Genomic DNA, 13,885 nt, shown 5'->3' on the forward strand with positions numbered 1-13,885 from the left:
CCGAACCTCGCAACCATATCGACCGCCGCGAGGGTGAGCATCCACTTTCGTAATCACCATTGCCTACTAACATTTTGAAAGACTCAGCGTACACGAGCGCTGGCCACCACCTTGTCTTCGACTACAGCTCCAACCACCTTCAAGGACCACCTACACCACTCATCAAACTGATGGCCAGTTCGCGCAAGTCGTGCGCCTCCCCTCCTGTCGATTTCTCTCGCGTGGGATAAATTGGTGTATTGATTCCTATCGAGGTCTCACATCACTTTGGAGGGGGTGTGCCTGGAGGATGATGTGCTTCTCCTTCACCGAAACCCGATTCACAACCACTGCTGAAAGGGCAGAGTATCACCGGAGGACATGGAAGTGACCGTTTGCGCAGCTGCTTCTAAACTATTACGACTGGGAGACTCCTATTTATGACCTGTGTGTACCACCACACAGATGGAATGAAAGTCGAATGAAAATATTTCCGGAATCCGGACATGGTGATGGTATGCTGCGGGTCCCGAGATGAATGCATACAAATGTTGGATTACCCGTTGCCAGAGGTTGGTCAAATCTAGGGTGTTGAGAACGGCGAAGAAGTAGATCTATAAATCTATAAAGTAGGACTAGCTTCACACCCGTTGTGCCTTCGGCACAACGGGTGTGAAGCTAGTATAGAATGTGGTGAGTAAAGTGGTGGCAGCTTGGTTAGACCTAGACTTGAGGTGATAGATAAATCGAAGAGACGTTCCACGCAATGTCATTAAGTAATAACTTAGATGCAAGATTATCGTGGGTCTACAAGGCGATAGTACTGGGGCTTGTGTATGTTTTTCTAGTATGACATGTGAAATAAGTAAAGCGGGCTTAGCACGACGCCGAGAATACCAATATTTGAGGAAGGAGAAATTTCAAAAGCAAGGAGAGACAACACACATGTCAAACATGTAAATCTGAATAGTAATGGCATTGCTTGGTGGTAACAACAGACGCCACAAATTTTCTCTCCCATGAAATATCTCTGTTGCTCGAGTAGCAGTAAAATTTATTCAGAAGCAAATACATGATCAAGCACATGAAAGGGTAATCTTATACCACGTCAGTAAGCCATATGGTTAAACCCAAGACGTACTCATAAGTACTCGCGCATTTCCTTTTTGCAGGCGCTGCAGTCACTATTAGTATGTCTGCATCAGCAAGGACAGCCCTTGGTAGCTTAGCTCCTACCAGCGTCAAAACGGCAAAGACGATGAGGATATGGGAGAAACGCATTGTTTATGGGGATGCGATCTTGGATTAAACAAATCTGAAGGGGGCTCGGATATCGATTTGTATTAGGAACTTGAAGACGCCATGTACTGAATATCGTTCTTTATGGCGATAGTAGAAAGAACCATTCTTCCGCAATATTTAGGGGCATTCAATTCACTTCATTTTCATCCGCAGGCCCGTCGGCTAAAGCTTTACATGACGCCCTGAGACCTCCGAAGCTCGCCGCAGAGAGAAAGCGTGATTTGATGAAGGTTCATTTGGCCCGGTACCAAGCAGCAGAGGAACCAGTTTTTCGGCGTATAGCACAGGCATGGGCAGCATTATCCGCTATGTTCCCGTATTCTAGAAAATGATTCGCGTTTGGTCAAAAAAAGTCTCTCAGCACGATCACGACGACTCCACTTAAGCTTGGTTGTCGGTCCGAGTTGAACCTCACCTGGACTATAAATTAGAAAGTGTTCGTCAGCTTTTTACGAAAGCGTCCAAGACGAACCAAGGTATCGCACCGGGAGCGTAACGCAGTGTCCCAGCGCCACGCTCGTTACACGACAGAGAAGTCGCAGCGGAATATTACATCAAGCAAGAGGAGGGGCATACTATCGCTGAGAAGATCTGCCGCAAGACGGAGTACGACAGCTGTGCGATAGGCAATATGTACAAGCTGATGAATGGCCGGGGGGACGCATCATTGGAATCACTGCAATTCCAATGCGTCCCTCTGCTTCTTCACGGGCGCTGCTCTTTTGCAGTTTTATTCCCATCGTCGTCATGAATCACGTCACGGCAGGAAGCACCAACACGCACAAGAAAAATGATTTCACAGCGAGCGCTCAATCCAAGCTGGCGTGATCCAAAGAACGACCGTTGCCAATCACTTACTTCATCGAGCAAATCTATATTTGGTTCTGAAGTCAAACCTAAACATGAACTACAGAACACAGGATAGCAAAATCAAAAAGTACTGCAAAAGTCTATGGGGGATTGGAATTTGACATGGCCTCCACATTGGAGGAGCAAGCAGGGTACGAGCGTCGATCACGCATGGAACAGTACGGTATGAAAGTGGGGTAAGAAGAAAATAGTAAAAACAGTAAACACAAAAAGGCAAGGTAGCAAGTCCATCAGTACGAGTAAAACACCCAGGGTCGGGCCATGGCAAAAGTCACGTAGGGAAGGAAAGGGAAAGTGAGAAGTGAAGTCCTAGTCTATCTATATATGCGTGATAAGCATGTCCATGTGTTTTAAATGTCATCGCGGAGTTAGTGGGCCGATTCGAGTGTTGTATGAACGCGAATGAGTTGGGCGAACCGGGAATGGGTTGAGCGATGTACGAGGGATTGGGATGTGCGTCGCACGAACGGAACAGGAACAGGCATCGTACAAAACCAGAAAGAACTGCAGGAGGAGGTGAAAGGGGGAGAGGGAGTGACTGCGAATAAAATGCACAATAATATGCAAGAGGACTGCTGCCATCGTTCATCGGGTGGTGGTAGTGGGGAAGCGACCTAAGATATATATATATACGCGTCTGAGCGCGCATAGAGGACTCTGCTTCAAGCAAGTCATGAAAACCAAGTGCTGGGAATATAGTAACATAAGCGAGCTAGGGCAAGATGGGAGCATAAGTGGTAAGCGGTAAAGGGCAAGGTTCGGTATCAAACGATCACTTCCCACCCGACATTTTAAACATCACCAATCCACACAACGCTATTGAGTATCCTGCACGAGATATCAGCACAGGACAACCATCAAAACCAAACCCAACAAAAACGCACCAAGGGCCTGCAAAGTGCCAACCTGCCCACCCCAAATTACCACACTCCCCGCAACCAACAACACATCCTTCAACACCCCCGCAAGTGTCAACACCAACCCGCTCCCGGCACCCACCAAAAACACAGCAGCAATATTTAGCAGGAACGCAAGCAGCGCGTTTGTGAGAAGAAGGAAGGGGGTGATGTGAGGTGTTGCTTCTTCGCCTATGGCAGCGATCAGTTCCCCTGACGCACCGACTATTGAGACAGTAGCGTTCGATGCCACTTCGCCTGATACGGCGGACATGGCATGGCTGTATGATCCTATGATGCTTCCCCATACTACTCGGAACGGCTCCATGCCCTCAGTGAAAGGTATGACGCAGAGGTTGATAAGGGCGCAGACAGGTGCGTAGAGATGAAGAGAGACGAGGGGGTCCATTTTGAGTCCGTGGAGGAGAATTTGGATAAGAACTAGGCGGGTAGCTTCAAACTGGGAGGAAGGTTGGTTAGATGTCTCTAGAACCGAAGTCAAGTGGTGCTCACCCCAACTCCTCCAGCTTGAATGATAAACCCGATCCAACTGAAGAATCGTTCACCCTTGCTTGTGACGGCGACACCGGAGGAGATCATGAGGACGATGAGGAGTAGCTTGCGGGAGGGTTCGCTGATGCGGGTGGCCCATGTGATGAGAAGGATTGCTACGGGGGTGAAGGCCTGTATAGATGTTAGTATGTGAAGAATTCAAAGGAATGCGCGTAAGGCATAGCGTGAAACACGAGACAACGCGTGTAGTACTGGAGAAGCGGAAATTAGGCGGCAATGAAGGTTGAAAGGAGGTTTAGTACAGAAACGAGGTCATTAAACGCACGGCGCCAAAAGTGTGGTAAAGATAACGCAAAAGCACATGGTGGAGTGAACGGACCTTGAGCATCTGAATATAGGCCACGCTCAGGTACAGATAAGCAGTGTTGCTAAGGATGAGACTGCCAGAGAAAAGGAGACCGATGGGTAGAATGGAGCGAAAGAACATGTCTTTGCTGACTGGTACATCCTTTGCACCGTCTAGGAGATGCGTTGTACGTTGAAGGATGCGAGTTCCAATAGCCTACTTGAGGTGTCAGTAGAGTATTGAGAAGAAGAAAAAGAAAGACTGACTGCAAAAGTCAAATGCCAAGTAACCAAAAAAACGGGGTACTTGAAGTTTACAGTGTTGTAGAGGTAATTGTTGTAAATGATGACTCCACTACTAAGAACAATCCACACTGGAATGATCGTGGCGGCACTGAACCTTGCACGATTGCGAGGTTGTTGTGCTGCAGTGGCAGGTGAAGGAAGGTCCCTGCTTTGACGGACTTCCTCGAGTTCGACAGATTCAAGTTTCTCTAATTCGCGTTTCTCCATTGTTGGGAGTCGCGATTGGCGTCGTGTGTGGTGGTGCGACGTCGTTAACGACAACGAGCGAGAAGCGTCGTTGTAAGAAGAAAGAATTAATGAGACCCGAGTAGATAAAACGGTTGAATTCCACGAGGTACCCTTCCAGGGTAAGTATCCCCCTGGAAATAAACACAGCCACACAGCCTCTTACTGCAACTTCAATGTCAAGCTTGCAGGGTTACGTCGATAGCAAGTCCAAGCATCCTCTTTATCATCTTGATAATAACTGATAATAATTCAGGGCGAGTCCTTCTGGTACTGCAAGATGGAAGAGCCATCGTTGGCGTCCTAGCTGGTTACGACCAAAAGTCGAATGTCGTCCTCAGCGATTCAAAAGAGAGGATTTATAGTATCGACGAGGGTGTAGAAGAAGTAGAACTAGGTCTCTACCTTGTTAAAGGCGATATGATGTGCGTGAGATCACTCAATTACAATACTGCTCTCACACTCTCATGCTCAGTGTTCTCATCGGAGAGATTGACGAAGCAATCGATCAAGCAGTAGACCTTGCTTCCATACGCGCAGAACCAATCCTACCTATTCGCTATTAGCGCCAGGCTGTAAGATACAAGGAAACTGGCAATAAAGCACCATGGGGCACCCATTCACAAAATGTATGTCTACAGTGTACACAAGCACGGCCGTGGACATACTGATCCCATACGTGACCTATCTTATTTATCAACCAAAGGTCAATAACTAGGTAAATTTATACATAGCACCCTGTGCTTCCTGCAAATTCACTCTTCCATAATCTCTGATCTGTCCAATTTTGAGGCGACGCTCACACATTCTACTAAATAGATATAGATTCATATTCCCGGTCCCACCTTTATAATATGATCACCTCGATCTATCCGCCGCCCACTCAACTATCTCCCTACAGTTCAACAACGAAACCGAACCAACACATATAATCCCATTCACGTCTTATAATCCGAATCCTTCCCCCGTTCCTCGAACAATACACTCATTGCGCTCTAACATGGTAGACCATAGATAACGTGTCATGCAACCCCATAACTACTGTACTCCTTGCAGAAGTTAAAGTTAAGTATCGCTTCACCTCAAAATGCTCCAGCATCCAGCGCGCGTGCTTTAAGCTATAGTGCAACTTACCGCCAATAGTGATCCAGAGTCGTACCGGGTACATCATACCCATCCATAATATGCAGTATTAACGTTCCTGCTACGTACTTCAACGCGGAACTAGAACCTGCTGATACGACTCAGTTCCTCGCTTAAGTTGGTCCGTGCCATCAAGTTATCTCATAGGTGTGGTGATCTCGAGTAAATCGATGTTGTTCTGACGTTGTTCTGACACAGAATTCACCCGACATCTGTCAGTCTCCCTGTTGTTCGTAAGTAAATACCATAACTTTTTTCTCATGTACCTGCTTGAGCCAAGGACGTGCACCTGTGCCTTCAGCCTGCTAAACCTTTAGACCCTGGCCCGTACCAGTATTATTTACACCGTGATGTGGCGAGTTAGAGGTAGATTTTGACCTCAACATGTTGGCTTGGCTGGTTGGTGTTTCCACCATGTCCCTTTTTGCGTGGATTCGGAATCGAAGCAGGATTCGTCATTTTCAGGTAAACGATCCATCACGCAGGTTCCTTTGTTCTATATGGGGACTATCTTCCCTACATCTGTGAGTCGTTTATGATATCAAGCTTTGGAATTGTTTGGGGAGCCTATCTGATTATCAAGGTTCAAGTCTCGACCATTCGAATTTCGGTGATTGTGATGTTTTGGGACGTCCTAGAACGCTGCTCGCTTCGCCATGTTATGATTACGATAGAGGTACTTTACATCATTCATACACGAGGTATATACACTGACGCCGCCAGCGATGGCTTCCTGCTTCTTCCAAATCGATCGTACTCGGTCACATGATTCATGATAAGACCTTCTGTTCAGGCGGCGGGGATTGATCGACAATCGAGAGGATGACTACATAGGTACAGTCGTTCTTGACTAGAGCTTTCAAACAATACAAACGATCAGCTTACAGACTCATCGTACAACAATTCAATTGGCGGAATGTTCGAGCAAGGTATAGTATATCATTTTATCCCCAAAAGCGCTTCCCCCTCTTCCCCACGTGATCTACTCATCTTTTTTAGGTCCTACGGGCACTTCAACAAAGTCTGCCGCCCCGAAGATATCCTTAATGCGAGGATCACCCGCCACCCTCGCGTAGTGTGCAAAGACATTCGGGTAGAGTGCTCGTTCAGCAGCACCGAGGGTCACTCGAGCAGCACGTTGGGTGATACTAGCTAAAACGATATCCGCCAGTGTAATCTCATCAGTGACGACGAACTCGCGAAGGTTGAGGTTCTGTTCGAGAAACTTGAGTGAGCGTTCCTGCCGTTCCAATACGGATTTGTGAATCTGTGATTCAACCGGTGTGAGCCATTGAAATTGAGTTCCGCTGTACATCTAAAGAACAACTGACGCTTTCACTGTAGCCTTTCTCTGGGAAAAAGCGCTCTACCAACTGCCATACCAAGTCGGTATATCCATTGATCTCGTGCTCCGCAAAGTGGATCCACTGGTCAACTAGTGCAGCATCTTTGATGCTGTTTCCAAGAAGCCCAGACTCAGGAGCCAGAGATGCAACTGATCATGTAACGGCGCACAGTAAGAATCGTCTTATAGGCTGTGTAGCACAACACTGACCATAACGTGCAATAGAGGCACCCTCTAGAAGAACAAATCCATCCTCGCCCTCAAACGTAGGAATTTTGGCAAACGGGAATTTGTTAACAAATTCAGGTGACTTGTTGCTGACGCCGAACTCGAAAGGCTTGAGATCGACTTCGAGGCCCGCAATAGCAGCAGCGCTCAATATCTGCATTAATATTTTGTCCAGTCAATAGTTCTCTGCACAGGAAACAGAACTGACATATTTAGTTTGACGTTGACGAGGAACACCCCAGAGAGAGCCGATTGGAGCCATTAGGATTGATAGAAAGACTTTGAGACGCGATGAAGACTGAGTGATATTTCGTCCAGTGACCCCTTATTTATACCAGCTACTGTCAGCGCAACAGTCATGAAATGATCAAAAGGTTTTCCGAGCGTCGGATTTCCCACAGCAGAGCTTGACTCGACGGTACCGATCGTAGTCTGTCTGAGTCACCTACTGTTCCGTAGGTGGAGCTCGAGTTTCAACTCGTGCGGTCTTCGAAATCAAAAGCTTGCACCTTGAACTTCTGTCGCAGGCGTATTCCATTACTTTCAAGTCCAGATATCGGCTGTCAATATGCATATTCTAGAGGCAAGACTAGATTTTGAAGTGAACACAAGTGAACGTAATGATGTGAAGTACTTGACATCGCGGATCCGAACTGTTTTCGGATAATGATTAAGAACTTTGTCAGATAGTTGTTACCAAGCAAAAGCCATGGGCGCTACGGTTCTCTAAGTTGATTGGTCAGGACAATCGACTATCGACAAAGTCTCCCTACAGACGGCGGCCAGTTCTGCCGAGAAAACGACCTCCCTGATCACCCACTCCTTTACCTCTTCTAACAATCCCAAACGAAGTCTTTCACCTGTTCCTCGAACCACTCTCTCTCCTTGTGCAACAGTCCTTGTCCCCCATGCACATGAAGCACCATAATTGGACGGACGCGTTTGAATCCGATGGCATCCAACTCTACGTTGCTCTTTCCCAGGTTCTCCTGCCCTGCAGCCTCCCTCCGACTGCTGATCATTGCTTTCAGCATTTTGAACGGGAATTTCAAAGCGAAATCATCCTTGGCCACGAGCTTGAGAGTAGTGACGCGTGGCCACAGGGAACAACTAGAGTCCTTAAAAGGTGCACCCAGGAGGACGAAGATGGCTTCCAAGCAAAGCGAGTCGCTGTTCGTGATGGTCACTGTATCACCGTCCCACGAAGGGGTCAAAGGTGCCGCTTCCAAACTGCCGCCGAAGCACCCATCAAACTCCAACGTATCCGAGGAAGGCAACCTCCTTGTACGCGGGTCCTCTACGAATTCGCAGCCACGAATAACAATCGTCTTGCAATACTCGTCGACCATGTCCAAAACTTTCATGCACTCACGCACAACCACTTTCTCTGCCCCGATTTTGAGGTCTTTGTGTTTGATCCCTGAGATGGTCTGGAACGGAAATTGCAAGCCGTCGATGATGAGGCAAGGTATTCTTCCTGGGACCGCGTTCAGCGCTTGAGGAACATCCTTTACCAAATACGAAGGGCCATAGCACGGAAGTTCATCTCCAAAAGATAGTGTCACAGATTCGATATTTGTCAAATTGTTCTTGAGCCACTGGTGATTGAGACTGTGAGCTACTTTATGATCGATATCGAGGATTCTGAGAGTCGGGCAGTCGAGTTTGAAAAGCGGTGGTAGGCGCTTGCGGGTCGTCCAACATCCCAAGAGTTTCGGGCCTGTCACTTGTAAGCACTCTAGCTGGGGCGCATGTCCTGCTAATGCGTTGCAGTATTCTTTGATGTATAGGCTGTAAAAGTTACGAATTCGCAGACTCTTCAGTTGTCCGATATGCAGCGCGATGCAATTGAGGATCCCAGGAACTTCGTCTTGTTTGAGATGGTTATGCTTGTTGATTATAGTCAAATGGACTGGATGACCGCACGCCTTTCGAAGCTGGGAAATCAATGTCTGATGCCTGCTCTCATGGGGTATCATGCAAAAGATACGAGTCCAGAGCTCAGGTGCAGAAGAAACAACATCTCGCCATTGTCTGCATACTGATGCCATGGTGTGAGGAAATGGTAAGCCTCCCGCCATAACTCGGTGTTCGGCTTCAGCAGTTGTCATCATATCATCTTCGATGATGTCCTCCAGTGCAAGCTTGAGGATGTTGCATACTGTCTCCGCGGGAAGTAATTCGACAGGGGGTCGCATTAGCTTTTCCCGGCGTAGCATGAGAATCACTAGATAAATCCCAAGATGAGTACATTAAGAAAAAATAGTAGAATAATGGACATACCTTGTCGAGGCTTCGGGTTGTAGACTATTAGTTCGAACTCGACCAGATATTATCATAGTGTGTTTTGAACCCTTGGTCGGCTCAAATATCGACAACCACGTGGCCGCATCACGGTCACACATCAAACTTTGCACTCAAGTCACAGCCTGTGTCCTCTTTTTACAAGCTTCACATCCATACATGATGCAACCTAGCTCGACTCTTACTTTCATTCGGGATAGATCGATCGATCAACGGCCCCCTGCTTTCGGAACTGGCAAGCATGAATTGATTGAATCTAGGGTGAACGCGCCAGCAACTTGAAGTTCACCCAACCACCAAGCTAGTACACCTTGCTATCTAATGGACCCATGATGGTAGTCTGAATGCTCCCAGGCAGCGTAGTCATCTAATCAGCTTTGTTCTTCGTCTTTCGGTTCCCGGTATGGTCTCCGAGTGTGCACCTACTCAGAAGCATCTTCGGCAACCGCAATATCTGTTATCATCACGGGTATCATATCTGGTGAGCCAGCCGCGGCGCACGTGTGTTGGCACGTTCGAATCGCACTGTACTAAAGTTACAAGATTCAGACTGCGAGGCATACTGATACGAGCTGGTTTGGGGCATAGTGCGGCTGGGATATCTTGCACGGAAATGGAACAAGAGTACGTTGGACCTTGGCCAGCAATGAAATGCAAGCCAGATATCAATAGTGTACGGGTGGTGTGACTGGGGACGTGCGAGTCGGTGGCGGGGGGATGTAGGGAGCAGGACAAGAGCGAGTTTAATATTTGCTTTCATATCTGGAGGACGATACGTGGTTGCCGAACCTTCATAATAGCTCACAGCTTGGTGCACAGATATGTTCTCCCAGATCACCACCTTTTACGATGAGCAATTCTAGAAGGCTGGGGGGACTATAGGGGGCAGCAAAAGTTTCTTCTTCCTTGGTCGTTCAGTCTCGCGCAACATCACCATCTCTTTTTGATATTTGGAAATGCACTAATCTTCCCGCGCTGAACTCTTCAACTTGAGTTACGTTAGCGCTCGCCTGCATATTTTTATGATTCAAATTCTTTTTTCTTTCAGATCTCAGCAACGATGATATAGTTAGGCGGCAGCCAATATCGCCTAGTAGCAAGGAAATTGAAAACCTTGCGACACATGTAGCTCGGACCATTGCACATAAGGCCAACCTGAGGCAAATCATTCCCTGTAATGACATTCGCACAATTTCCTCTATTCATTCTATTTTTTCAGATACCTTATCCGTTCTCAGGCAATCGTCCAATCCAGCGTATCGGGGGATTTCGGGTCGAGCAACACCCGCCTCACCGTGGCTTAGGAATCTCCATTCATCACATTCAGCGGCAACCCTTCTCGACCCAATTTCAAATGATACAATTATGGCCGCGGGTGAGCCAGGCAGAAGGACTTCGCAACATACTGACCAAGTCTAAAGTTCAGGACAAACCGAAGATCGGAAAGACGGGTGCGGCGGAGCTAGTTCATTATGAGACATTGAACTTCTCCTGCACCTGAGGAATTCGGTACGAGGAAGAAAAGGATGCAGGAAGATGCCCAGGGTATCGTACTTGATTGTTTTGCACTCTCCTTTGTTTCGATACACTCGTATTCCACCGTCTTCTTTCTTCTTATTGGCAGATTATCATTTAACCCCTTTTTCTTTCGGCCGAAATGTATGTTTACGCGACTGTTAGCAGGTGCTAGCATCAAAGAGTGTACTAAATTTGGCGCGCCCCATCAAGAGCGGTAACAAAACTCATACATCTAGATAAGGTTGATTCACTCGAGTAACCTTAAATCTGGGAGGCAATTTTGCCTTCATGTCCTAGGAGGTGTTGTTCATATCCTACGTCGGTCTGGAACCGCTGAAACCTTCATTTCTCGTGTGAGCGGGCACCATACTGAGGTCTTCGAACACTGATTATCGTTGTGCTATTGGTCTCAACTTGAAAAAAAATCATTGCCACGGAGTGAACGCAAGATGTAACCGTCGATCCTCGAGTACGCCACAAGGAGCAATCTGCAGCATCCCTCGGAACCTAGAGAGGAGAAGTCCTGTCGAAACAGTCCCTGATAGCTGTGGCTAGCCAGGTTAGGATTATCTTCACGGGTGCGTGCACGTACTTGGTACAGACCGGTATCGCAATATCTTTCTGAGATTTCAAGATTACCATGTAAGTGGCCCCTTTGACTGTATAAGAAGAAATCAATCTTAGGTCAGAGTTTTCCAACTACTTGTTACCTCGTCTTTGCAATTTGCGAGTCATGGCTAATCCAACCGCTGATACTGCAATTGACATAGAACATGTTCCAGTTAAGGACGACCCCCGTCAATGGAGTCGTGCTAGAAAGGTGCGTGTATCGCGCGATGCACTCTGGAATTAACTTGACCCTTACCACCGATAGACGACAACCTTGTGCATTGTGTCACTGGCTACAATGGTGTCTACGTTAGCTTCTAACATTCAAAATCGTTTGTCGAATGTCTTTTCCTCATGTGTGGATTAAAATTGATATTGTCTCAAAGCGTCAAACTCTCTCATAGAGGAAGCTCTCCATGTAACAAGCAGTCAGATTAGCTGGACATTGGCGGTGTTCCAAATCATACAAGGGAACTTTCCTTTATTATGGAGCGTCGGAAGCGAAATTAAAGGCCGGAAGGTTGGTCTATGATAGGCACATCCTCTTTGATCTGCTTAACGAATGCGAGTCCCGATCATCGTAGCCTGTCTATTTGGTGTCTTCCACCTTGTTTGTGGTGGGAAGTACTGTCTTGGCATTGTCAAACACCATTGAGGTGATGATCGTTATGCGAGCACTTCAAGCTGCGGGGTGAGCACTCGTGCAAAAGCTTGAGCACTGATTGACTCCCCCTCTTGTAGATCAAGCGCTGCTATTTCTATTTCAGCTGCGACCTTAGCCGATATCTACGATACTCACGAACGCGGGACCATGATGGGCATCTTTTATGCTGCACCTCTCATAGGACCCGCACTTGGCCCTATACTTGGCGGGTCATTGTCGCAGGCTTTCAACTGGCGCGCTAGTTTCTACTTCCTGCTAATTTGTGGAGCAGTTACCTTCTTATCCTTCCTCATCCTGTTCAAGGACACATACAGACGTGAACGAAGTCTCACTTATCGCTTTGCGTTACAACGCCTAGATGCCTCCAAAGAACCCGTCAAGAGTCCAAACGAATCTATCATCGCCGGGCAAGACTCCAGCATGCCTGTCAAGGACGTCGAGAAACAACTCCAACCGCTTCATGTTCCAGACGCGACCCCAGCGCTGATATCTACGCCAGGGCTGGACGATTTCAGACTATCAATACAGGACATTAACCCCTTTCCACCATACTTTCAAATTTTGTCACGAAAGAACAACGCTGCCATTCTTACCGCTAATGGTGAGTGAAGATTTGGCCTCTCCACATTGTAACTTAATAATATCACATCACTTCGTGATAAGGACTCGTCTTCGGATTTAGCTATTGCCTTTCATACACGTGTGCCCGCACTCTCGCCAATAGATATGGTTACGACGCGTTTAGCACCGGCCTGGTATTGCTTTGCCTAGGCGTAGGTGAGCTATTCGCCCCTTGGATTGTGGCAGATGTCTAATTTCCTATGAAGGAAGTATCGCCGGGAGTGTGATTGGCGGCCGTTGGTCCGACCGGGTGCTTGCGAGCATGAAAGCAGCGAACGGAGGAAAGTATTTTCCAGAAGTAAGCCCTTTCTACGCTCTAGCACTGGAACTCTTGTTTGATGTCTTTCCAAGATGCGCCTAGAGAGTTCGAAACTAGCGATGCTGTGGCTACCTCCGTCCGTTATCGGTTATGCCTGGGTGTGCGAAAAACACGTGAATGTTGCCGTCATTTGCATCATGCTCGTTCTTATTGGATTCACCTCCATGTCTGTAGACCAGTTATTCATTGCCGTGGTTGCCCTGACATCTATGTCCAGATGGATGTATAGTGGTACATTAGCATATCTCGTTGATGCCAACCCTGGTCGCTCGTGCACAGCGGTGGCTACAAATAGCTCGTTCCGAGGATCCCTTGCTTTTGTTTCGGTTATGACTGCTGTGCCGCTTCAAGTGAGGTTCCTTGGTCTGCTGTATTTCACACATGCTGATGCTAGTTTGCTCCCTGGGCAGGATGCTTTAGGAGATGGGGGATTATATACGGCGTGGGCTGGCATCTTGATTGTGATGGAGCTACTGGTTATGTTGGTGCTACGCAAGGGAGAATCGTGGCGTAGGGAAAGTGAGGAGCGTGAGCGTGAAATACTAAGTAACTAAATCATCACAATCAGACTCGGTGACTGGAAAGATGTACTTACATTAACGGCCGAATTGATAGTCTTTGTATACATCGTTGGGGGGGTGATTGAATTTCAAACCGAGCGTTTATAATTATGGACAACCGATTATCCGCAAAGTACT

The 13,885-nt window shown here is 47.4% G+C and overlaps 5 protein-coding genes across 5 annotated transcripts; 2 read left to right on the forward strand and 3 right to left on the reverse strand.

The window, feature by feature from the left end:
- Positions 1-2,923: 2,923 nt before the first annotated feature.
- Positions 2,924-4,418, reverse strand: BJ212DRAFT_1476446 (TPT-domain-containing protein; the record flags this gene model as incomplete). The annotated part of the gene is made up of 6 exons (XM_041339376.1): positions 2,924-2,979; positions 3,036-3,239; positions 3,270-3,507; positions 3,561-3,731; positions 3,940-4,122; positions 4,173-4,418. 6 exons carry the CDS (start codon positions 4,416-4,418, stop codon positions 2,924-2,926), a joined length of 1,098 nt encoding a protein of 365 aa, XP_041197636.1.
- Positions 4,419-4,566: 148 nt separating this feature from the next.
- Positions 4,567-5,067, forward strand: BJ212DRAFT_1325329 (LSM-domain-containing protein). Its single transcript, XM_041334561.1, has 3 exons — positions 4,567-4,640; positions 4,693-4,861; positions 4,912-5,067. Exons 1-3 carry the CDS (start codon positions 4,613-4,615, stop codon positions 5,000-5,002), a joined length of 288 nt encoding a protein of 95 aa, XP_041197637.1. The 5' UTR covers positions 4,567-4,612; the 3' UTR covers positions 5,003-5,067.
- A 1,494-nt stretch (positions 5,068-6,561) lies between these two features.
- BJ212DRAFT_1261941 (glutathione S-transferase C-terminal-like protein) lies at positions 6,562-7,414 on the reverse strand (the record flags this gene model as incomplete). Its single annotated transcript, XM_041330230.1, has 4 exons — positions 6,562-6,846; positions 6,911-7,074; positions 7,135-7,306; positions 7,361-7,414. 4 exons carry the CDS (start codon positions 7,412-7,414, stop codon positions 6,562-6,564), a joined length of 675 nt encoding a protein of 224 aa, XP_041197638.1.
- A 571-nt stretch (positions 7,415-7,985) lies between these two features.
- On the reverse strand, positions 7,986-10,042 carry BJ212DRAFT_1296174 (uncharacterized protein; the record flags this gene model as incomplete). The annotated part of the gene is made up of 5 exons (XM_041332404.1): positions 7,986-9,379; positions 9,436-9,459; positions 9,642-9,712; positions 9,883-9,910; positions 9,958-10,042. The coding sequence occupies 5 exons, from the start codon at positions 10,040-10,042 to the stop codon at positions 7,986-7,988; spliced, it is 1,602 nt and encodes a 533-aa protein (XP_041197639.1).
- A 1,665-nt stretch (positions 10,043-11,707) lies between these two features.
- On the forward strand, positions 11,708-13,741 carry BJ212DRAFT_1262037 (MFS general substrate transporter; the record flags this gene model as incomplete). Its single annotated transcript, XM_041330236.1, has 10 exons — positions 11,708-11,794; positions 11,849-11,915; positions 11,970-12,103; positions 12,168-12,274; positions 12,325-12,848; positions 12,911-13,024; positions 13,075-13,166; positions 13,220-13,353; positions 13,405-13,537; positions 13,598-13,741. The coding sequence occupies 10 exons, from the start codon at positions 11,708-11,710 to the stop codon at positions 13,739-13,741; spliced, it is 1,536 nt and encodes a 511-aa protein (XP_041197640.1).
- Between the last annotated feature and the right edge of the window lie 144 nt (positions 13,742-13,885).

The sequence above is a fragment of the Suillus subaureus genome, assembly GCF_016647635.1.
Source record: "Suillus subaureus strain MN1 chromosome Unknown BJ212scaffold_4, whole genome shotgun sequence".
Lineage (NCBI taxonomy): Eukaryota > Fungi > Basidiomycota > Agaricomycetes > Boletales > Suillaceae > Suillus > Suillus subaureus.

Excerpts from the sequence above, each read along its gene's own strand:
- BJ212DRAFT_1325329 (XM_041334561.1), top strand. The coding sequence starts at position 4,613 with ATGTCAAGCTTGCAGGGTTACGTCGATA. Across the intron at positions 4,641-4,692 it reads CTTGCAGGGTTACGTCGATA|GGCGAGTCCTTCTGGTACTG; the intron begins GCAAGTCCAAGC and ends ATAATAATTCAG. Across the intron at positions 4,862-4,911 it reads CTTGTTAAAGGCGATATGAT|TGTTCTCATCGGAGAGATTG; the intron begins GTGCGTGAGATC and ends TCTCATGCTCAG.